Below are 26,143 nucleotides of genomic sequence, written 5' to 3'. Positions count from 1 at the left end.
GAAGCGTTAAATAAATTTAATATTAAACAAATTAATGCCTAGCTTAGAATTTAGCTATTCCATAATACATACACTTCTTTTCGAGACCTATTTTTTATGTTAAGATTAGTATACATTTTATTCATCTGATGACCGGATTGTTGCCCAGATCACTGCCAATTAATGGCAACATCAATCGGGAAAGTCACACTTTCTAGAGCTCCATGATGATATATTTTTTTGCTCATTTTCTACTGATTTCGAAAACACGTTCTTTATTTTTAAAATTGGCGGGCGCTTATAAAAAAAAATGGAAACTGAAAAATCTGCTTCTGAAAACTGAAAAAATGGAGTTCCCAGGTTTTCCTAGTTTTTCAAGACGTATATGGTTGTTTAAGTTTTCACTTAACCAATTCCAACACATAGATTTCAATTTTCGTGCCCTTGGTACTTCAAGAAATGGCAGAGAAAAAAAAACACGTGTCTATTTATCAGAAGATAAAATCAAAATTCCACAAGGATACTGCTTCAAATCTGAGAATCGCGGTTCAGTTTCTAAGAAAGTTGGTTCTGCCGCCATCTTTTGAAACATTACGGTTCAAAAATACGAGAATGATGTGTTACGCAGATGACAGTTGCGGACCACGTTCACCATCTTGAACTATACTTAAGATCATTTGGCCGAGTGGATTTAGTTTATGCTTGATTCATTTATGCATAACATTACATAGTTATAAGCCAACTATTAGGAAAGGAAGGAAATTGGATCTTCCTGTTGGGGCGAGGGATTGAGGTCTCAAAAATGAAGTCTCATGCTCAAAGGCCTTAATTTTCCTTGAGAGGTTCCTAAGATTATGGAAGGTTATTTAACCGTTTACTTCTCTTCAACTGAAAAATGAAAAAAATGACTTACTTTTCCTGCAAGTCTTGCAAACATCATATTCTGATCTTCTGCCGTGCCAAGTTTTTCTCGCTCAAACTATAAAAAAAATGAGTCATTGAAGGAAGTTAAGAATTAAAGGAACGGAAAATAAAGACAAACATTACAAAAAGTTAGAAATCAAGAATACTTAAATCCATAAAAGCATTGTGCTTTATGAATTATACTATCTATTTTCTAGTTTTTATATTCATGCACTTTAAATGCGTGGTGTTGTGTATATCATTTAAAACAAAACTGTTCGGATTATTAGTTATCACCTACTAATTTGTGGGGTCCTATATATACTTCCAGTTCATCCATTTTATTTTATTTTTTTTTTTAATTGGTAGATGGCCTTTAGAGCTGAATAATTTATAAAACAAATGTCAAAAATAGAAAAAGTAGCTTTAGTTGGAGATGTTTTTCTGAAGTGTTCCTCTCTCTCTCAGCAAACAATATCAAGACTCCTGAAACCCTTTATCATCTTAATCGAATTCTATATGAAATTAAAATTAGAAAACAAGACAAGTTAAACTTAGTTAAAGTTATTCAGAGGCAGTACAATGCCAGTTATATTTTTAATTCAAGTTACTTTGGTACTGATTATATGGATTGAAACTATATGGAGCATTCCTTTCGATATTTGCCAGTAGTACAAATTTACAATATCTCAATTTACTAATGATTGTCTGTATAATTTGTTGCCTCTTTGGGGGATCCTCCTCCCAAATGTGTGCCTGTCTAGGTTTCAAAAATTGCATACAAAATGAAAGTTGCATCAGAACTGAAGGGTTTATTCATTCCTTATTTACTTCATCCTAGAGAACATATCGCTGAGAAAATACAAGTTTCCGTGTACAAACAATTGATTGATGTTGTGACATGACCCTTTTGTTATAAGTTGTGAAGGATATAGCAAGGAACTAAAGTAAGTATCCAAGGCTTGATTGATTACACAGTTAATCAATATAAACAAGTCTAATTCAGTATTACAAAAAAAGTAAATGATAAATTTACTTCAAATTGCTACTTTTATGCTCTAGGTAAAAACAGTTATAATTCCAGCATGATTGACACAATGATTCCGACCAAAAGTTGCATGAGAAATAAGCGTTTTACTTTCAACTAAAAATACAAGTTTCGCTCTTTCCAAGGAAATATGTGATTTATGGTGTTCAATCAGAAAGGATACAGATTTACGGCATCATAAAGACATTATTTGCCTTTATAAACTTTTCAAAGCGAGGGTAATGTTTGAAAAAGAAAGTATTTGGCCATTAAAGTGCAGTTCTTTTCAATTTTCGCATAACTTTGTTGTTTGTTCGTGTTTTTAGTCTTCTATGGGAGGGACAACACTCTTGTGCCCTTGCCAATGGCTCCCCTTATCAAGGGGTAGGTTTGGTTTATTTTCCCACTAAATTTCAGGCAAGGGGGGGGGCTTCAAACGGTGCCGTTTCGTCAGACGCTCCAACATTACAAAATGCACCCTATTTCACTTCTTATTAACACTTATTGGCCTCGATGCTACAATATTTTCTACAATTAAGCTTAACCTCAATTATATATTCAAAGCATATGGCATTAGAAACTTCTCCTTAACTTTAAGTCATATTCCTCTCAGTATCTTTATTTATTTATTTTTATTATTGTTATTTTTAGAGTAAAATTCCTAGGAAGATGGACACGTGTATTTTACTAATTAATTGAGAGATAAAAAAGGCTGTAAAAGAGAGGGAACCACCAGGTAAAGTTTGACTATTTGAAAAGAATTTTCCAATATTATAGAATTCAATATATACAACGTATACCAATAGTATACAATTCAAAAAAAATACCAATAGTATACAATTCATTTGATGCAGCAAATTGTGGTCAAAATCTCAATTTTCCTTAGTGGTTCGATTCCGAACGCAAGGAACGTCATTGAAATATCGACCAGGTCAGAGATTCGAACTCAAGATGAAACCTATAACATTTTATTTTATTTTATTTTTTTATTGTTATTATTTTAAGAGTAATATTCCTAGGAACCACTAGGTAAAGTTTGACTATTTGAAAAGAATTTTCCAATTTATCTTGTGCAATCAGCTCAAGTATTCGCAGATATAGATTTATGAAAAAGGAATTCAAAAGTGCTGAATTGGAAGACAGGAAATGAATGCCTCCGTTCATCATTCTTCTATTGAAGTCAATCCCAGAAAAAGAAATTAGACACGTAGACAATTTAGCATCCAAATATTCCCTGGATATATTTTGGGAAAAGCAAATACTTCAAAAGCTGTCCTAAAAATAAACACTTAAATATACACCCAAATGCTTAAGTAAATAGAAATTACAAAAAAAAACTAGACGGACAACTTGACAAAATCTTGTCCGTCTAAAACCCTTCGCTCTATTTACTGGCCAAAGGTTTTCAATTGGAATTTAATAGTTCGTTCTTTTCACTAGCTGAAAATTTCAGGCAACAGCGCAGGAGAAGCAAATATATTTTAAAAAGCGAGATTATTTGGCAACGCTTTCAAAATGCACTAAAAGAAAAATGGAATTGGCTTTTTTTACCGTTGACGGTAAAAAATACGTACGATACCGCTAATTGCTGTTTTTTTTTCGGTGATATTTTACTGCTGAATTAAAGGAAAGAAATATATCTGTTCCTCTTCTTGATTGAGAGGTTGGAATTGGACGGTATGATACCATAAGCACTGAAGCCACATAGACGTTGAACTGGGAAACCCATGATTAAAGAGTAAACCAGGAAAAACTAAAATTCGAGGAGCTATAATAAATATCATGGCGTTTCATAAACGTTAATAAAAGTATTCTACTGTATTTTTTTTTCAATGTAAACAAAGATTTAAAATTTAAGCTTAGACATATTTAAAGCTCTTTCTAAAAATCAAGTTGAAAGCAGATAGGCGTTAGACATTTTTTTTTTCGTTTCTTTCACTGAAAATTGGGCTTGAAGGCTGAAAATTGGGCTTTTATTGTATGCATTATTTATTTTAAGGATCTCTTCTGTTTATTTTCATACAGTTAAAAATTCGTTCTCATATCATTTAAAACTGCGGTATGTCTAAATAAGTTAATTCTTATTTGTAAAATGAGCGCCTATAAACGAAATCTGATGGTTAACATATTAGAGTGTATCTTTTTAAGTTTTTTGTCCTAATGAATTCCTTTGCCATTTAATTAAAAATGAAAAAAGAAGACTAAGTTTGAATGCTCTGAGGTTAAATGATGATTTTTCCCTTTAGAAGCTAAAAAATTTAAAATTTTCCCAAAACATGCATATTTTAAATTTAGACTTTTGGTTTCTCAAAATAATAAAGAAAAAATAAATTTCTTACGCTAATTAACTTAGAGATTAAGTCATAAATGTTAAACCTATGTCATAACACAATAAGGTGCATTTTTAACGAATTTTCAAACCCGCGTCGGGTCTTTCAAACCAATCTACGAAGTTTCCCTATTCCCTTTTTTCTGCAGGGAAAATTTTTTCTAACTATATAAGATTGCCACACTATTATTCTAAATATTCAGTTACATTAACAATTCTTATTGGTTAACAGGATCCTTTTTGGCTTCTCAAAGTTCTAAGGCATTCAAAAATTTTTTTACGATTTTTAGTATTTACCCTTAGTTAATGTAAAGTGTAGTTTACTTTATACTTTAATGTTTGTCTTCAAAGAGTAAATATTCCTTCCTTCTTTAACATACTATAAATTTGAGTTTGGATGTCTTAAAGAGGTGGTTCTTAGAGAGAAGAGATGGCTTTTATTCCTTTTTTTCTCATTTTTATTCATAATAAATGAAAAAGACAAAAAATTATAAATTAATAACATAATAAATAATAATGGTAAATATAATTACTAAAATAAATTAATGATGAATTTTAGAATCGTTAACAGATATACAAGTAAAAATCAACAAACAAAGCATGAAGGTTTAGTAGAAAGTTATGTTCCATCAAAAAGGAAATTTAAAAAATCTATAAAACAAAATTTCTAACTAAGAACTGAGCTTGAGAGTGCGACTACAGTCCTAATTCAATTTTCTTTAGTTTTGTGGGTAAACAAAACTGAATTACAGCAACATACTGTTCAATATGAACATTTGAATAACAATGACACTTTCTTGTGGGTTTGTAACGATAAAAAGTTTCAGCTGAGCTGTTGAAGCGACTGAGATTTCCATCATTTAGTATGAATAAAATGTTTGAAGGTGCTTTCAATGACGGACTTGGGAACAACAATTTTCCCGTAGCTTACGCTTGAAACACCTCTCCTTTGACAACTCCACTGGAAAACAATTAATGTATTTTCCTCAGCCTTCTGAAGCGTTTATGCTTTTGGAAATGTGCTTGACCACTGCCGTTACAGTGGCTTCCAGCATACTAATCTAAGTTCGTGGTCAAATACCAATATGTCATTTCCAAAATTTAGCTTCAAATTGCACAAAGAATTTCCAGGATGAACCATGAAATATTAGCTCAAAATTTTGGTGATAAATAACCTACATATACCTGGCCCGTCATGAATTTGACATTCCGGAAAGTCGTTGAACCTTAGTGGCTTGGAGAGGCCCAATCCCATTTTTTAAACCACATCCACACTCATAGGTGTGAAACAAACTCAGGAAAAAATGAACAGCCAGTCGGTAAAATCTATTGCCCTCGCTCAGAAAAAAAAATATTTAGGCTAGTGCCCCTCTGGCTGCATATATCTTTCGATACAATTTTGACTTCAGATTCACCGAGTTTTTTCATAACAGGAAGATATATCTTCGAACTAAGAAAAGGATACTGGAAGCCACAGTAGTTACAGTGGTCCATCATAGCCCTGATAGACGGCCGCTTCAAACTGTTGAAGAATATATACTAGCTGCTTTCGAGAGGCCAAGAATCGCACTTTTTAGCAATTCTTCTAGGGCCGAACAAAAAGCAGAAATGTCTTCAAATTAAGTGGGAACGGGTCATAAGAAAAAAAAATCCTGGAAGGGAGTGAAAAATAAAAATTTGAACCAGTTTGTGTGGAAAAGAAGCGTGTCCATCTATGTTGCCCTCAAGTGACTTGGTACTGCAATGAGTTGCTCGTAGTAGTAGCAGTAGTTGTTGTAATTACAGTAGTAGTAGTAGCAGTAATATAACCAACAAACATTTCTATAAAACATTAAATAAATCCATTTTTACCTTCAAATGAATTCTATGGAATTCTGTTAGTAACATTTAACAAGGCCTATTAGTTGCAAACAAGATGTAAAAAACAAGATCGCCTAAAAGAAATTTAGCTCTATTGAAAAACATTCTACCATTAACCCTTTGAATCAGATGAGGTACTCGAATCGAAAGATTTACTAACATGCAAAATTCAAAAGCACCACATCGAAAGATAGGTAAAACAAAAGGGAAAGAAAAAGTTTCACAGGCAGCGCAATAGCACTTCCTAGGTAAAAAGGGATATGGCATTAAGCTCCTGGATCCCGAATAGGTTTCCATAATCCGATTTTAACGAAATTTGAAACTCATCGATGAGAAAAATCGTAAAATACACATCTGGGGTCATAATAATATTTTCACAGACTTAGGGGGACTGGGGTTAATGTACAGCCGGTTGGACATTGGGTCTCAGTTTGATGTCTTTACTAGGGGATACTGTAATATAAAAAAAGGAGTAAAACAAGTTATCAGTGAAAAATAGTAAAACACTGTCTAGTTTCTTTGCCAATATGAAAGCAAAGAAAAAGTTGACACTTGATGCAGTAGACTTTTATGCGCAATGGACAACATGGACAGTGACAGCGAGGACAGTTCTTCATGCTATCATCATATTTTGGGAGATGTTTTGCTGCTACCAAGCGCACCAGCTCCAAAAGCATATGGCAGCGCTCTCTTCTTTTCGAGGAGGCTTCCTCCTCCATTGTCTTGTCTTTGTATTCAATGTTAGACTCAAGAAGGTTGGCTGAAACTGTCCTAGCTTTCTCAATGGCTAGGTAATCCCCGACGTGAAACCGGAACTAAAGGAGTTGCTCGCAGGAACAGCCAAGTTTGACTGAGTGTCTCCTATAGAGCAACCAGGCATTGGACAGGGTCAGATCAATGAAATGATGAAGATCCCACACGATCCATTTTTTGGTCCGCACATCAAACTGGTACTAGCTGATCATTCTGTCGCATATATCTGCACCCCCCAATGTGCTGGTTGTAGTCGCGTATAATCCTGGGGCATTGGACGTCAGTGTACTTCTTCTGTTTTTTGTCATACCTTCTTACATTTTCCTCGGGTAATTTGGCTACACTGTCTGAGGCTAGGAAACTGGTCTTGTTGTCATACCATTGGGCCAGAGCAGTTTTTCTGTCTTCACGAACGAAACTAACAGACGTTCCTCTACCTAGCCGTTTCAGCTCTCCTTTAGATTTCACTGGAGCTCCTTCTAGATGATTCTTCATCAGCGTGCCTTCTTCTTTGATTTTTAGAGGGTCAATGTCTTGAAGAAATTTTATCGAAGTAAAAAATCTACCGAAAAAGAGGCTTGTCTCTTCTTTCATGCCTTTAATTAGATGCAACACGCAAGCACTTCCTAATCCCTTCACTTGAAGGTGTTCTAAGAACGTAGTCTTCTCCAGGTAAATGATGAAGTCATATACCAAGCCAGATGAATCAGCTAGCATAAAGTTCTTCAAACACAAAGAATTGGGTTTGTTTGGGACGAATTGCTTCATTGAACTTCGTCCAAAAAATGGGATCATCTGCTCGTCGATGCTCATGAACTCTCCTCTTTCAAAGAATATACACATTTTACGAATCTCTTCCAAAAGTGGTCTGACACTCCATAGTCGGTCAGTAGCTCTGGCACCTTGGTATGTTCATCTTCCACAACAAACTTCTAGTTACTCTGGAACGTGAAGTACCTGTCTCGATTCATGTTCTCAGTTATTATTGGGGCTTTGAATTTTTTTGCTCCAGGACATTCTGATCCTTGGTTATTTAAGATTACACATCAGAATAGTTACACCAAAAAATGTCTTCAGTTCCGATTTCGTCCGGACTTTTTCTGGTACTGATAATTCATCGCAAAAGCCATCTGTTCAAAGAAATGGCCTGAAAAGTATGTCTGATAATATTTGTGAGGCTTTCAGTCGCTTCGGTCTTATGGTCCTTGATCTTCGTCAATCGGTTCAAAATCAAAATTCGTAACATTAAACTGTTCTGAGGACCTCAATTTGTACAAAAGGTGACGTTCTTTTCAGGATTTACTTTTTGGATCTGAGTGAGCATTGGTCCTGAATGCTTAAAGTAGAATATCACCCTCTTCGTCATCGATCACGGAATCAAAATTATTCAGATCGAAAGTGTCAAGTGAACTAAGCTCTTCGTGTTTTTCGAATGAGAATTAGCAGTCGTCGGTACGTAGATTACCACCACAATTGAAAGGCCTCCATTCGTCGCCGTCATCGCAGCTATCCTCCAGGTCCAAATCACTTAGATCGGTGTCATCTAACAAACCAATCGCCTGGTCCAAAGTGACTTAAAAGAGGAAAAGAGGAATTATTATTTTAGAAGCCATGGCGATAAAAAAAAACACAAAATAGCTAAACGAAAGGATATAAGAATGTTTTCAATGCTAAATTCAAAGAAAACCAATTTATTGCATAGTATTGCTTCTAGATATTATTTTCATTCAGAAACAAAAAAAAATATAGTTATTAGTTATTCTATTCATGACTCGCCCCACCTTGGAACTGCTTGGGCGTTTTTTTACAGCAACCATCTAGAAACACTGCCAAATAGCTTAGGTCCATCTTCTAGTGTTAGCTGTACTAATGGGAAGTTGAGACCCAATTTCCAATCCAGTGGACATGGACGCAAACATTCACCAATATGGCAGGTCAATTGATCAGTTCGGGTTTTTAAAACACAGAAATGTAAACGAAACTTATTTTAGATTGCCTGATTTATTTCGAATTTCTCTGTCTATTCTTTAAATCTGTTTGAATTTTCTTACCTTTGAAATTTTTTTCTGCTTCTAAAACTTTTCCTTTACTATTATCTGGCAGGTCAGCCATTGTTATTACTTACAAAAAAATTACAGATGGCATTCAAGTTGCGCTGTTTCAGGATTCGTCATCTTAGAGCTTGCGTAGGTAACGAGCTGGACAAGATAAATTCATAATGTGTTGTACAACGGGTTGGACATTAGGTTCCAGGAGGTTAATGTACTAATTTTTTCAGGCCACTTTCCAGGGAAAAAGTTGTCTAAGAAACTTCGGAGAGGGCTCATTTGATAGAAAATTGAAAGTTCTCGTTCCCTTTTTAGGAGTCAAAAGTGATTGAACTGCAAACAGATCCTATGCTCCTACGCCCTCAAGCCCCCAAAAGGTATCCAATAAATCTTTTGATAGAGCAATTTCGTTCAAAATAGTCCAGTGGTAAAAAAGTATGCCTCTTGGATGAAATGAACCATCCACATATTCTAGGGCAAGGTCTGTAGATTATGGTAAGAAAAATTAAAGAATGCGGCATTGGACTTAACAGTCCCTACCGGCGGTGCTGATCTCCGTTTCTTGGTCCTTCAGCCAGGAAGTGCAATACGGTCGTGTTTGATCCTGGGTGCCCAAAAAGGCTAGGATAAAACTTTCAAAGAATGTTGAGGGTCATATTGAACTAAATCGAAAGATGTAATGTGCATGATTCGATAACGGACAACGAAACTTCCATCATTTTTCCGGTATTTCCACGTACCAAATAGAAAAGTAGACTTCTTGAAAAATTAAATACGAATAAGTATCTCAGGTATCAACCATAACAATGAAAACACAGCGAAACCAATCCATTACTTCAGTTCAAGGAGGGGGATAGACTATTCACCAAAGTAACAAAGAGACTCCGCAAACCTAAATTTGTGTTGAAAATTTTCCGTTTGTCTAACCACTATGCATTTAATAGAGCTATCTTCGTCTGGTTTATCTTTCCTGTGCCTCTTTAACCGGAGAAAATAATAATACATCTACTTTTAACACTTGCTTATGTAACTCTAGCTTTTTTAGGCGTTTATCTAAGTTCCAGAGATAGCCATGGTTTCTTAGTAAAGCAAGAACCACAAAATACTAAAGATATTCCCATTCTTAGGAGATACAGGACAAAAAAAAACTTTCTCGTTTCTTTTTTCTAAGACAATAGTTTCTTGGAATTTTCATTAAGAGAAAGATCATAGCTGAGAGACCATAGCAACCAGACCCTTAAACGAAAATCAGCCCCATTCAACGCTAGAACGACAAGAAACCCAAAATAAAGAAGAATAATGAGACGTTCATAGAAATTTAAATGAAAACCTCATCTAAAAACTACTGATAGGTAGAACCAATTCAGTCTTTTAGAGACTGAAATTGGAAGAAAAAAACTTAATTAAAGGAACTTATTTCCCTTTGTCAAAGCCAGTGCTAAGACATTTCATTAATGTGGTTAAGCGATAAATCTTACTTAATAAAATCCTTAGCAACAGCATGGCTCAATCATTTCCGTGCAGTTTTCACTATCTTTATACAAATTTGTCGAGCAAGAAAATAAAACAATCTTAAATCCCAAGAATCGCAAAAATATTGTATTTTAAATAATAAAGTTAAATTTATGTACCCTCTTTACGGTAAAATAGACTTAAAGCGACAGTAAAATGGTAAAATTTTAGAACAGGAGCTTTTCACTGTATTGGTAAATTGTTGGGTTGCGGGAGTGAAACGTCAAGGAGCGACTTTAGAGCCTAAATTCTGCCCAAGGCAGATATTGTCAAGCTCCTATTTCTTGTATTTTCCAATTTTTACGGCCTGGAAAATTGCATAAAAAATAAGTATATAACTATCATAACTTGGGTTTTTTTCTTACTTTTAGCTTAAGTCTGCTTTCCTCTGACTCTAGGTTGTGATTAAATGAAAAAAAAAATTTAAACTTAAAGTAAGAAGCAACATTAAAACTCAAAACGAACAGAAATTATTCAGTATATGGGGGTTTTCCCCCTCCTCGATACCTTACTCCTTACGCATAAGAAAATGAGTATATTTGTAAAATTTGCATCATAAGTATAATGGCATAAAAATAAGTAGACTACTACTAGTACTACCAGCTCACCGCGGCACCAGGCCCCCTGATGCCAAAACAACTACGCAAGCTCCTCCTCCGTCCCAATCTATTCACAGCTTACCTCTTTACACCCTCCCAGGAAGTTGCAGGAAGTTGCAGGTTTTTCGGCTTCTAAAATCGCTGAATTAATTTATCACTCTGTTTTTATCGGTCACATTTTCCAATCGGCCGAAAAATTGGCATGGCATAAATAATGTTTGCCGATTCTTACTTACTTGTACTGGTGGTGGGAGTCAGGTGTTTCCGCCTCGCCCGGCATCCAGGATCATTGTGACCTCTTTGGACCAGGTTTCACGATCTGCTTTCAATTGCTCTGCAGAGGGGAGCCACTGGGCCCACCATTTATGTCCAAATTTCTTAAAGGCACCAATGGGATCCTGGTCAGAATTGATCAGGGTCCATCAGTTCTTCTTTTGCCTTCCTTGATATCTCTTCCAAGAGTCGTAGAGCTCAACTAGAAGGATTCGACGGGGCAGGTATTCTAGTCGTCTCCGCAGGACGTGACCGAGCCATTCTGAGCGGCGCTTTTAAACCTGGCCATATAGATTCGACTTTTAGTCGAAATACAGATTTCTCGGTGGTTTCAAAGGGGTTTCCGAAGGGATGCGAAAGCAAACTGCGCCTTATGAATTCTTTGCTGGATGTCTAAGTCTGAAGAGCCATCAGTGGAAAGTATTGAGCCTAGGTAGGTAAAACAATCAATCCTTTCTAGCTGAGTTAAATTTACGCTCAAAGATATTTGAGTCGGATGATTCATGACCATAAATATAGTTTTCTCTGAGCTTACTTTAAGTCCGATCAGATTCGACCATTTCGACAGTATCATCTAGCATCTTTGAGCATATTCAGGGTAAGAGAGGAGTTCGACATCATCAGGGTAATCCAAGTCGGTCAAGAACCGACTTTTTTTTTCAATTTCGGCACCATTGTGTTGAATTAAGGCATTTTCTAGCACCCAGTATATATAATACTTAAACAGGACTGGAAAGAGAATACAGCCTTGCTTTACTCCATATTCAACTAGGAATTTTTCAGTTTTTTCGCCATAGATTCTTATCTGGCTTGTTAACTCTGAGTAATATGCCTGAATAAATTCGATAAACCTTACAGGAATGCAATCGATCTCAAGGATTTTCCAGAGCTTGTGACGAGTAACGGAGTCAAAGGCCGCAGTGTAGTCAAAGAATATTAAAGCTAGAGGTAAGTTATACCTTCGGAACAGTTGGATAATAAGTCGGGTGCCGAAAAAATTATCAATGCAGCCTCTTCCTGGTCTGAAGCCAGCTTGATTTTCGCGGGTATTTTTCTCCCGGGTACATTAAAAATGATTCAAGAGAAATATCCCAAATATTTTCACCGCAATATCTACAAGACTTATTCCTCGGTAATTTCTACTTTCAGTCTTGTATCCTTTCTTATAAAAGGAGAGGATAATTGAAGTTCTCCGGTCTTTTGGGAAGGAATTAGTTTTCCACGCGTCTTGAAGGGGGCTATGGATCTGTTCAGCTGTTACTTCGGGGCATTTCTTGTATAGCTCAGGAGGAAGGCACTCTTTACCAGGGGACTTATGATTCTTTAGTGTTTTTATTGTTTTGAGGATTTCGGCTCTTGTAGGAGCACCCAATTCAACATCATATAGTTTTTCTCTCGACAGATGGGGGAAAATTGTCAGAGCAGGCGAATGAGAGGGATTTAGCAATGATTGGAAATGTTGTTTCCATCTAATCATCCGATCATTCTGGGAAGAAATGATTTTTCCTTGGTTGTCTTTGACAACTTCTGACACAGCCACCTTTTTACCTGTAGCTTCTTTGAGAATCTGATAAAGCTTCCGGGCGTCGTGAGCTATGGATACTTTTTACAGTGACGTGGCGCTTCTTCTCACATCTCTTGACGATAAAGTCGTGACGAGCACTTTATTTGCTTATCAAGGTCTTTGATTGCATCGATGGGGCCGATCAGATTCCTCCTTTGCTCAATTAAGGGAAGAGTTTTGGCAGAGATCCAGTGTTGTCGTTTCACTTTTGTGTTCCCTAGAAACTTCCCAGCTGCCGCCGACACAATTGTCTTGAATAGTCCCCATTTATCCTCAAGGCTTAAAGAATCACAATCTAGTGTATCAAAGCGGTTAATCAGTTCTAAGCTGAGAGCATGTTTGACAGTTTCATCCTTGAGTTTACTGCTATCAATGCAAGGTTTTGTTTTATTCTTTCTGCGTGCTGCAAGACAAAGGACAATTTTTGTGATGATCAGTTTATGATCTGACCCAGATTTTAATCCAGTATCTGCTCCCTTATAAGAACATGAATTTTCAACAGAGTTTCTCCACCGCTGTCGGAAGAGTACGTGGTCAATTTGGGCTTTGGTAACGCCATCGTTGGAATACGAAGTTAATAGGTGGCTTGGCTTATGCTGTAAAAGAGTATTGGAAACAGTCAGTTGATTCATAGGGCATAATTGAGTAGCCTTTCACCATTTTCGCAACGTTGACCTAATCCAAAGTTACCAAGAACTTTGCTAGTGGCTTGTTCCTTAGGTCCCACTCTTGCATTGAATTCTCCAGATACAATTAGGTAGTCTCGTGCGGCTATAGCTGAAGGCACGGTCTGTAGTTCCGCTTAAAAATCGTTTTTCGTTTCGTCTAGTACACTACGCGTAGGAGCATATGCTGACAATAGAGATATGTTAGCAGGGCGGCCCTTGAATCTAATCTTGGCTAGGCGACTCTTTGGATGACTCTTTGGCTTAGTAGAAACCCTACACCGTGGAGTCAAGAGTTGTTCTCTACTCCTGCATAGAACAGGTAAAATTGTTGTTGAGTGAATCAGGGGCGGTAATGACTTTTGTGCTAGAGCCACATTTTCTTGTTTTGGATAGGCAGAGTATATCGATTTTGTATCTTTCCATTTTGTGCGCGAGCAGGACTTAAGTAGTTTCATCTTTGGCAGATCGCACATTCCAGCAGCCGATGTTTAGTTTTAATTTAGTTTCCTGACAGTGGTACAGGGTTTATCTATAGTTATGGCTCGCTTATTTTTCAACTTCGGTGCCATACTCGAAGTCACGTCACCAGCCGAGAACACCATAGCATAAGCTTCTCATGTCGAGAAGCTTACTTCTCGACACCCGCGCCAATACGGGGGCCGCGTCGCAAACCCGGGACGCCGTAGCCATATTCAAATTTTTATGAGGTCTGAGATCCATAGATGCTTCATGGGAATCTATTTGACCGGAAGGATCCCAATCTTGCGGGTCACCCGGAGAGCCTTTTCCACCATCTCACTCGGCGTGAAGCTAAATGGTACTTACAGCCCTTCATTACACTTTGAGGTGCACTGACGGGCTTTCACTGCTATCTAGGGAAGGAGGGTCGACCCTCATAAGCTACAATCCCACCGCATCCGTGAGAAATCTAGCCTTAGATATGATCCTTTAATCCCAACCTAGAAACAGCAGAGGCTTCAGAAAGGAGCTTTTGTCACCTACTTTAGAACAGCATCCAATAATAATGGTTTGGAGTTGGACTTTTGAAGTTTTTGGCAATAGCAAAAATTTGGTGTCAGCACTGAAAAATCACCAAACTATGAGAACTACCAAAAATGAAAAAAATCTGTTCCAGCGGCAACCTTCAAGTAGCAGTCTTTTTCAAACGATGCAAGTCTTTTTCCAAGCTCAGGTTTTAAGATATTAAGAAAGAACTAATTTGAGCCAGCCACTTTTTCTTTTCTTTTTACTTATTTTTTACCAAAACGGCTTTCCACCATAACTATTGGAAAAAGCTGGAGCTGATCCAAATGCTTTAACTTCATCTTCCATTAGTCACACATTTGGAACAAAAATATTTCGAATGAAAGCAAAAAAGATTACTGTGTTCATGGATGACCAATAATCGTCTGTATATTTTTTCCCATATGGACAGAGAAAACATTCTTACGTGAAAAATCCCAGAAAAATTATTAGTTTGTCTGGGACTTCCACGAAAAAAAGGCACTTTTTCGCGATAAAGCCAGGATAAAGTCATTTTATTGAGAAAATTTACTTTACAGCCGAAGAGTGAATGAAAAGTAAATACTCTTTAAGCATCATGAGAAACTTAAGAACACTGAATGAGTTGCTCAGGAGCCAATTTCACCAAGTCTATGAAACAAACAACGGGAAAAAATTGAAAAGGAGAAACATAGTAGGTTTCCATTTTAATATGACAATCATGTGCTAGGAAAAAATATCATGTATTCTGTGATTCTTTTTCATATGTTTGCGTATGAAAAATGTATTTAAATGAATTTCAATTTAGACTGAATCATTTGCGTCTAAAAGAATTAAGTAGGCTTATAAGAGAAACGAATTTTTGTCTTCTTTTTCTAACAACGTCTACTTATAGGGAATACCCTTCCAATTGCATAAAGTAAATGGCTAATAAAATGCTTATACACAAAAACCCTCAAAAATAACTGGAATGAGACAAATTTGGCATCTAAACAGCTAGAATATCAAATTTTTAAAACGAGTATCCGTTTATCTTAATTTACGTGCATATTTCACGTATGACGAATTTAAAAGCGGAATTTCAAACCGACATTTTCCAGAAAATAACTGACGTTTTCAGAAAAATATGACTGATAAACAATCTCGGTAGATTCACTTTACAATTTTGTTGCCAATGACCCCAGTCCAAGCAGATTTTTCAACTTACGAAGGAGGCAGGGATTGTCAGAGGATCTTGACTTTGCGTGATATAGCGCACCTACCACCCATCAATTTCCCTTGACCCAAAATTTGGTAGTTCTTTTTGTGTAATCGGTTTCTTAGCTTCGCTGATAATTGCGTTACTAGTTAATAAGCCTTAGAACTTCTTGCCTTGTTTTTTCTATGCTTTGAACTTTAAATTGCCAGCCCAGGAGATCAAATAAAGAAACGCATACTTATTCTAAACATGGAAAACAATTCAATTATGCAGAAAAGCAACATTAGGGAGACAATAAATGAGCTGTATCGACTAAATCTTACTGACTAAATCTTATTAGTCAGTAAGATTTACTGACTAATAGTCATATAAATAGTCATATAAAAGTCATATAAATATTATATGACTAAACCTTACTGGAAAGCCAGATTTGCGGTAATCAAACAAAATAGAGCCCCAGGGATACAAAAACTTCTTATTCGACAAAAAAAAATAATTGAAGGAAGCTGTCGCTTCCTTTAGCTTAGTTTAATGTAAATGAAGAAGAATAGATATTTTATGTTAGAATTTAATAAAATTCGAACAGCGGACTGAGAGCCAAAATATGATATTACTCCTAAAGCCAGAAAACGAAGATTCCATAGACCCTTTCATTTTGGTAGTGATTGAAAATCATTTGAGTCTTTAGAAACTGACAGTCATCCTGTTTAATGACAGTTTAGACCCCCCCCCCCTACTATAAAAAACCGGAAAAATGTTAATCCACTTATCCATCGTTTTCGTAGTTCACATCTCCATTCACTGGCCATAAAATAATCACACCTCCATTATCCCCATTAGCCTTTCGTGCTTTATCAGCTGTATAGCATCACCTTATCGTGAATAAACGAGAACATAATACAAATATATGACTAAATTAAAAAACAAGCTTTTTTAACTGAAAGTAAGGAGCGATATTAAAACTTAAAATAAACAGAAATTATTCCGTATATAAAAGGGGCGATTCCCTCATCAACGCCCTGCTCTTTACGGTAAAGTTTGACTCTTTCTCTCAACTCTACTTTTTAAAACAGTAAAAAAAAACTTCAGCATAAAGAGCAGGGCGTAGAGGAGGGAACTGCCCCTTTTATATACGGAGTAATTTCTGTTCGTTTTGAGCTTTAATGTCGCTCCTTACTTTCAGTTGAAAAAAGCTTGTTTTTTTACTTAGTTTCTGAGCGTTTTTGAATTAATGCATGTTTTGATTTGGCTCTCAGCACATGAATAATTAAAACAAAATTTGCATATTAATTTTTTTGGCTAAATAGTTTTCTCTTAGTTTTGATCGGACGATTTTGAGAAAAACTGGATGGGGGAGGAGGCCTAGTTGCCCTCCAATCTTTTGGTTACTTAAAAGGACAACTAGAACTTTTAATTTTTTTAAGAACGTTTTTATTAGTAAAAAATATACGTAACTTACGAATTAACTTACGTAACAAAATTCTATATTCGTATATTTACACTAAAGCTTAAATTTTCTCCCAATTCTTTAAGAATGACCCCTGAATCACAAAGACCGTAGAATAAATAGTTGAAATTACCAAAAAAAAAATTAAAACTTTAGAGTAAAGAACAAGGTATTTAGGAGGAGGTGAACCCCACATATGCGTAATAATTTATGTTAGTTTTAAATAAAGCTGCTACTTACTTTCAATTGAAAAACTTATTCATATTTATTTTTCATTGTTTTTTTATTAAAACAATGCTAGAAAATCCTGCACCCCATTCATAGAAATTCTCTTCTCCCATTACAAATTCCTCCATGGAAAGATCCTTCCGCGTAACCCCCTCCCAGGTAGCCCCTTCCCCTCAACATCCCTCAACCAAAAAAATCCCCCTGAAAACGTCTGTATACTTCCCAATAACCATTACTATATGTAAACACTAGTCAAAGTTTGTAACTTGCAGCCCCTCCCCTGTGACTGTGAGGGAGTAAGCCGTCCCCAAAGACATAGCTATTAGATTTTTCGACTATGCTGAACAAAATGGCTATCTTAAAATTTTTGATCCGTTGACATTGGGAAAAAATTAGCGTCGGCGGGGGCCTAGGTGCCCTCCAGTTTTTTTGGTCGATTAAAAAGGGCATTAAAACTATTGATTTTCGTTAGAATGCCTCTCACAACATCCTAGAGCCACTGGGTGGATACGATAAACCCTGGGGGAAAAAAATAAACACGCATCCGTGATCTGTCTTCCGGCAAGATAAAAAAAAATTCCCTTTGTATTGATAGGAGCTTGACACTTCTACATGATGGTTCTCTGATACGCTGAATCTGATGGTCTGATTTTCGTTAAGATTCTAGGACTTTTAGGGGGTATTTTCCCTTATTTCCCCATATTTTCCATTTTCCCCTTATCCTTATTTATAAATGCAGCAAATTTTCCCAGGCTCGTAACTTTTTATGGGTAAGACTAAACTTGATGAAACTTATATATTTACAATCAGCATAAAAATGCAATTTTTTTGATGTAACTATTGGTATCCAAATACCGTTGTTTAGAGTTTCGGTTACTATTGAGCCAGGTCGCTCCTTACTACAGTTTGTTACTACGAACTGTTTGACAACAATTTACACCGAGTAGATTAAATTGGACAGACCCAGTCTCTGAAGAACCCGGTATGGACTCTTTCCTCAAATTAAAAAACAAAAATCTATACAAAGTAAAGAAAGCAGGGACATTAAAACTTGTCTAATCCTCACTGCGGGTCTCCTCTTTACCACTGAAAGTAAAGTTTTTTTTACCACTGAAAGTAAGGAGCGAAATGAAAACCTAAAGCGAACAGAAATAATCCTGTACATGGAGGGCTACCCCCCCCCCTCAACCCTCCACTCTTTGTACGTTTTATAGTTCTTCAATAATACATCTTACTCCAATTAAACGGCCCTTGTCTTTGAGCAGTCGTTCTTAAAGAGTTATGACACGAGTCAAACTTTAGCGATTGAAAACTAAAGCGATTGAATGTATTTGAAAAGACTATTGGCAGAAGATTAGCTAAAATGAATTTTAAACCGAGTACAATTTGTGAATGAAAGAACCTAGTTGCGAAAGTGTCTCCGTTTTTTCTTATTAAATGGAGTGAATTTCCTTAGGCGTGTAAACAATGTTGGATACCTTTAAACTTAATGAATTTTCTAACTTTATAATTAGCATAAAAAGTCGAGCTCATTTAATGTATATATTGCTACAAAAACTTTTTCAATTCTTTGGTTACTGCAAGGACGAGTCACTCCATAAACCCTCTTCAAACCCACCTTAAACCAACGTCCCCATCGTTTGTGCCGGTAAGCATATGCATATAATCTTTTATGCTACAAAGAAAACATTCTTCTGCAGTAAGAAGAGAGCTACTACCTCGCACCAACTAAACTCAGGCTGAATCCAAATGAAAGGAGGTTATAGATTAATTTGTGCCTCATCCCCCTCCCCCAAAACTCACTTGTATATTTACCTGGATTCTCACAAAAGTTAGAATTGTGGTTGTATAAATGCACTTTTTGAGGAATCAGGAACCCCATCCTTACCTACACAGTAACACATCGTATCTCCTTCTTAATGGCCAATGCAAAATTATGCATAACAAAAACACAATTTTATCAAACATCAGGGAATTGACTCGGCTAAATTAAGCTCTAAAATAAGTGTCTAAACTAATCATTTATTTTATAATGACAATTTGAGTTTTTAGCAATGAATGCGTCACCGCGCGGCATAACTGCCTTTGAAACTGGGAAACTCGGTACATAGTTTTTCAATAATTTCTGATCGATTGGCTATCTCAAAATATTCGATTGATTGAAAATTTGCCCTCCTAGAGCATAAATTGTATTTTTGTGCCACAAAATGGCAGAAACACCATTTTGATATGGCACTATCTTTTTGGTTACTTAAAAAGGACGTTATATTTCAATTTTCATATGAATTAATTCTCTCCTCATTTTCTAGGACCATTAATTCTGTCCGATAACCCCTTTCAAAAAATAAAGAACAAATAAAAAATAAACACGCATCACTGATCTTCCATCTCGAAAAATTGCAAAATTCTGCATTTTGATATGATCAATTTAGTTATATACCTTCGAAAAAAAATCCTCCCCCCCTCGGGAACGTTTTCATCTTTTTTTGAAAATGAGGCAAATTTTCTAAGGCTCGCAGCTCTTGGCGTGCAAGTGAATGAATTTTACGTATGTTGAGTCACCATAAAAAGCAGATTTTTTTATGTACATGTTTTTATCAATATTCCTTTTTTAGAGTTTCGGTTACTAGTAGAGCCTAGGTTGACTGTTTAAAATAAAGCCCTAAACTTGCACTTTCAGATCGGTATTAAATCTTAAATGATTAGTAAAATTTTTTTTTTAAGTTAACTTTGCTCTGAGCAGTGCATCTGAGTGCACTCGGATGCACTGCTTAATTAAAATCGAATTGTTTTGGGCATCAAGCCATGGCTAATTGTAGAAGAGGCCAAGACAGATAGTCCAATTCAGTGAGAGGCAATTCTGGCATTAATCCACTTATTAAGATTGCATAAAAATGATGTTAGTTCATTTGTTAATAGCTATATCTTATCTATTATCCGTCCATGCGTCATTCCTAGGGCAATAGAACTAAGGTAGATAGTCATAGAGCTAAAATAGTCATAGAACCTATAGTTTTCCAAGTGTTTGGTTAAATGGCAAGGGTTAAATTGGCCACCTTCTAATTGATTGGCCAACTTTTTTTTATAAAAAAAAAATCTCTAATAGCCCGTCCAGACTCCCCAATAAACTCTCGTAACTGCCTGATTATGCGAAACCAAAAGATATCGAAACTGATTCTCAGTTTTCAAGCTCCTGCTTTAATCAACTGTTCCTTCGAATAGGGGAATTCGATTGGGAAAACAATAAATGTTACTAACCGGGATTTTACAAAACCAGGAGTTCTCCAGAAATTACTTTACATTCTAGATTGGATTAGATTCCATTATTTCCCTAATTCAAACAGCTTAACTAAACTTTGACAAACATTTACGCCAGAAAGTCCTTCACTTTCGCTTACATCTTTAATAAACTCCAAGTGTTAGATAAAGTCTGAGTTCGAACAAGAATGAAGACCCGCTTAACGTCTTGAAGGTTTCAAACCGTGAAAAAGTCTTCTTTCTGTTGTAGTTAAGTACTATAGTTAAGTTAACTACGTTCTTTACTAGTTAAGTAACTTTCGGTTCGAAAATGTAACCATAGAAAAACCAATAATTGCCTTTCCAGAATAGCATAAGAAAATCCATGCTTTGATTACATTGGCTCTTAAACATAGCTATTGAGTTTATAGCGAATTATGTTTCGAGCAGATTCAATGTACGATCTGGAATCACCCCAAATCTAGAAATTGGTACGAAGTTCCCACGCATAATTTGATAATAGAGGACTAGAAACGTAAAATTTAACGTCCCCTCCCCCCAGTTATAATCTTCTGATCCCAAAAACTAGACTTCTGCCATATTACAATAACAGAAGATACGCAAAAATATTGAGTTTATAAAGACTGTGGCTAAACAGCTATAGTTATATACTCTATTTCTGCATAGCTCCTTCTTCTTGTATGATGGACAGGCCGCGCAGTCTTCGTCACTACTTACATCATATTTTTATCAGTTAAAGCAGCTAAAATGATTGGGAAATCTAGAATGATTAAAAAATAATATGTCATAGGACCAATGCAGTGCCATCTTAAATATTTGTTCAATACACGCTAAGATAACCATAGAAAAACCAATAATTTCTTTCCAAATCGAATCCACTTTCAAAAAAATCCACGCTTCAAATACAATGGCTCTTGCACATGATTATTGTCTTTTCGGGGATTTATTTGTTGATCAGCTTCAAACAAAAATCTGGAATGACTAAAATCAAAAAAATTGGACCGAAGTCCCTGGGAAAAATTGGAGTTAGGCACAAGCAGTTTCACCCCTCCCCTCCCCCAAGGAAAAGATATTATGATTCCTAAAACTTCATTTCTATCCGATTAAAATAATAAAAAGGGTATGCGAAAATGAGGACTATATAAAAACTATGGCTAGACTGCCATTGTCATAAAGTCCTCAATTCTGCATGCCTCCTTGGTCTTGTAAAATGGAAATGCGAGCAGTCGCCATCACTACTTACATCATTATTTTTTTATCAGTTTAGCAGCTACTGTGACATTGAAATCTAGAATCGTTCCCCTTTTTAACCATAATCATTTTTTGGGCAAGTGCAGAAAAACTAGGTCATAAACCAGAATGTATAACAAGATTTGATGCTGAATCCATTAGTCACTTTCAAAAAATAAAATTCATGCTGAATATGAAATTAGAGCCTCTTGAATATCCTTATTTCAGTTTCAAACAGTTCGTGGTAATGAACTGCAGTAAGGAGCGACCCGGCTCAATAGTAAACGAAACTCTAAAAAACGGAATTTTGATGCTAAAATATACATCAAAAGAATCAGATTTTCATGCTGATTTTAAACATATAAGTTTCATCAAATTTAGTCTTTGTCATCAAAAGTTACGAGCCTGAAAAAATTTGCCTTATTTTAGAAAATAGGGGAAAACACCCCCTAAAAGTTACAGAATCTTAACGAAAATCACACCATCGTATTTGGCATATCAGAGAACCCTATAGCAAAATTTTCAAGCTCCTATCTACAAAAATGTGGAATTTCGTATTTTTGCCAGAAGACAAATCACGGATGCGTGTTTATTTGTTTTTTTGTTTTTTTTTCTTTTCCCCAGGGGTCATCGTATCGACCAAGTGGTCCTAGAATGTCGCAAGAGGGCTCATTCTAACGGAAATGAAAAGTTCTAGTGCCCTTTTTAAGTAACCAAAAAAATTGGAGGGCACCTAGGCCCCCTCCCACGCTCATTTTTTCTCCAAAGTCAACAGATCAAAATTTTGAGATAGCCACTTTGTTCCACATAGTCCAAAACCATAATAACTATGTCTTTGGGAATGACTTACTCCCCCAGAGTCCCTGGGGGAGGGGCTGCAAGTTACAAACTTCGACCAGTGTTTATATATAATAATGGTTATTGGGAAGTGAACAGTCGTTTTCAGGGGATTTTTTTGTGGTTTTGGGGGTGGGGTTGAGGGGAGGAGGCTATGTTAGAGGATCTTTCCTTGGAGAAATATGTCATGGGGGAACAGAAATTCAATGAAAAGGGCGCAGGATTTTCTAAAATTACCATAAAAAAAAACAATTAAAAAATAAACATGGAAAAGTTTCTTCAATTGAAAGTAAAGAGTAGCATAGATTATTACGCATATGAGGGGTTCTAAAAATACTTTAGCATAAAGAGAGAGGTATTTAGGAGGAGATAAATACCTCGCTCTTTATGCTATAGTATTTTTAGTAATTTCAACTATTTATTCTACGGCCTTTCTGATTCAGGGATCATTCTTAAAGAATTGGGACAAAACTTACGATTTAGTGTAAAGAACGAGGTATTAACGAGGGTACAAACCCCCTCATATACATAATAAAAACTAAAGAATATAAGAGTTTGTTACGTAAGTTAATTCTTAGTTACGTATATTTTTACTAATAAAAAAATCGTTAAAATTAAAATTTATAGTTGCCTTTTTATGAAACCGAAAAATTGCATGGCAACTAGGCCTCCTTCCCCATCCCTTATTTCTCAAAATCGTCTGATCAAAACTAAGAGAAAGCTATTTAGCCAAAAAAGAGTTAATATGCAAATTTCATTTTAATAATTTATGTGTGGAGAGCCAAAATCAAACATGCATTAATTCAAAAACGTTCAGGAATTACATAAAAAAACTAGTTTTTTTAAATGAAATTAAGGAGCAACATTAAAACTTAAAGCGAATAGAAATTACTCTGTATATGAAATGGGTTGTCCCCTCCGCAATCCCTCGCTCTTTACGCTAAAGTTTGACTCTGCCACAATTCTGCTTTTTAAAACAATTAAAAGCTTTAGCGTAAAGAGCGAGGGATTGCGGAGGGGACAACCCATTTCATATACGGAGTAATTTCTGTTCGTTTTAAGTTTTAATGTCGCTCCTTAATTTTAGTTAAAAAACTAGTTTTTTATGTAATTTGCATCAAACACGACATCTGCACGACCATCACAAACACATGCAATATTGTTGGAAGTGTGTTGAATATTGTAAATCTAATAGCAAAAACTACAAAGAGTGGCTAACAAATATGTTCCCTCCTCCCTCTAAAGGGAGGGGGTACCCAATTTATCCAAGACCAGATAAATCCGGTCTTGGGGCGATTCCCAAGAACTTATATTATATTGTTTAGCATCAAGAGACTTAAAAACCAAGAATGAGTAGAAAACAAATTTGTAAGGAATAGAGTATTCGAACTCACTGAACTAGTTTAGCTTATTACCGAAATTTTAAATCAGTCATGGCATCAAAATTATTTGACAGAAAGTATATGTTACTTGTGAAACTAGCAATTTGGATAAGAATTGCTTGAATAAAACATTCCGAATAAAGAAAGCAAAATAGCGTACAGGCAACTAGCTTATCAAATAAAACGACATTTAAATAGAATCAAATAAAATTATGACAGACAGTCAGGTATATACGATAGGAGTGCTCAAAAAGGGGTTTTAGGACCCATCCCCTTTAAAACCCTTCTTCTCCATCATCAGCTTCGCTTATCTATGATCATGGCGCCGCTTTCCTTTGATGAACATTCATATATTGTCTAATGTTGAAAAACCAAAACACTTTCAAAAATTGAGTCTGATTCCTACAAAGTTAATATTTAAGATTGTTTTTATCTTATTTATTACATTATTACCGGCTGAAAGAAGTCATATATAAGAAAAGGTTAAGTACATAATTCACAAATAATATTAGTCTTTATCACAGTTGGTACTTAGGGACCGTTGAGGTTGTTGATTAAAAAACTATGGCTAGTATTGCAATATACAAGAAGCAAATCATCTTAAAGCTTCTTCATATCACAGCTCCTCATAGACTGCTAATGACTGTGGAAGACTGTAAAATATAGACTGACTGGATATTAAAATCCCTAAAGATCTAGTTTGGAGGCAAAACAATTTGCCTCTTTGCTGAAATTTTAGATCAGTCAATGATTTGAAAATTATTCAGATTGCGCCTTTTCCCTCAGCAATCCATCTGTTTATAGTAGGTTAAAACTTACTAGGAGGGAAAAAACTATGTTTGAAATAACTAAATTAAAAAACAACATTGTAAAGAATAAAATTAATCTTAACTACATCAACAGAAATATAATAGCCAATCTGTGATCAAAGAAAAAAAACTCACCATCTCTCTAAGCGAATACTTTTCATCATCTCCAAAGTATCTAATTCTTTGTTTGTCTTGATGAGTTGGGACTTTCTTAGATCGGCTGGGGACTCCCTATGAAAAGAATTTGAATTATTAAAGATCTAACGAGATATTATAGCCCCTTTTTTGAACTGAACTATAATTAAAGAAAGACAATATGCCTAGATCAGAATGGATAGGTCTTCTAAAAGTCTTAAATTATTCTCTTAAGAGAGCGAGAGCTTAACGTTGTTAGAAGATAAAAAAATACCCGTTTTTGAATTACAAAACTGAAGATAAAAGCTCTCAAAAATGCCATCATAAACAAAACAAAAATAATTACTATAATGTAATTTTTCTATATGGCTATGGTTAAAACCTACTAGGAGTGAAAAAACTATGTTTAAAATAACTAAATTAAAAAACAAAATTGTAAAGAATAAAACTAACCTTAACTACAACAACTGAAATGTAATAGCCAAACTGTAATATATACATATATAATAAAAATTAAATTCTGCAATTTAGGCTACACCCGATTAAGACTGATTGTAAATTCTTTAGGAAATACAAAAGCAACTTGGTATAAAGGTATCTTGGTATAAGGGCAAAAGCGTTGAAACAAAGGCGCAGTGAGAAACCGTCAAGGGAAAAAATCGTTTGTGAAATGTGGGGACAAAACCCGAAAATATGAGCGAATAAAAGTATAAATTGCGAATTTTCCATTTAAAAAATAACTATGAACAGCGTTTGTGTTGTACTCTTTTGTATTGCTTTTCTATACTTGTATGGAATTTTGAAATGCTGTTTTAAATCGTTTTTAAATTTGAAAGTTCCTTTTAAATTCTAGGCCCGATTTATGCGTTTCCTAAAATTTTTAGCAGCGAGTTTTTATTCGTCATCAATTCTGTTGACACTACTTAAATAATAATCGCTGCTAAAAAGAATTCGACAACTGGAACAGGCCTTTAATCAGAGCGCATGATATTGTTACACATCCTTGCTTCAACCGTAAGGAATAACAAGAAGTCACTAAGATTTTTAAAAGCAGCTTTAAGAAAAGAAACCAATCTAATTGAAAAATAATTGATGAATAAAA

The 26,143-nt window shown here is 35.5% G+C and overlaps 1 protein-coding gene across 1 annotated transcript in view; it reads right to left on the bottom strand.

The window, feature by feature from the left end:
* Nucleotides 1-808: 808 nt before the first annotated feature.
* LOC136025269 (CWF19-like protein 2) overlaps nt 809-26,143 on the bottom strand; it is a 102,409-nt gene continuing 77,074 nt past the window's right edge. Inside the window, exons 9-10 of the mRNA XM_065701130.1 lie at nt 25,042-25,137; nt 809-958 (exon numbers count right to left, since the gene is read on the bottom strand). Of these exons, the coding sequence (XP_065557202.1) occupies nt 854-958; nt 25,042-25,137 (201 nt within the window). The 3' untranslated portion in view covers nt 809-853. The remainder of the gene's footprint in view (nt 959-25,041; nt 25,138-26,143) is intronic.

The sequence above is a fragment of the Artemia franciscana genome, chromosome 3 (genome assembly GCF_032884065.1).
Source record: "Artemia franciscana chromosome 3, ASM3288406v1, whole genome shotgun sequence".
NCBI lineage: Eukaryota > Metazoa > Arthropoda > Branchiopoda > Anostraca > Artemiidae > Artemia > Artemia franciscana.
The sequence above is the reverse complement of the archived record's forward strand: the minus strand, read 5'-3'. Positions and strand labels throughout refer to the sequence as shown.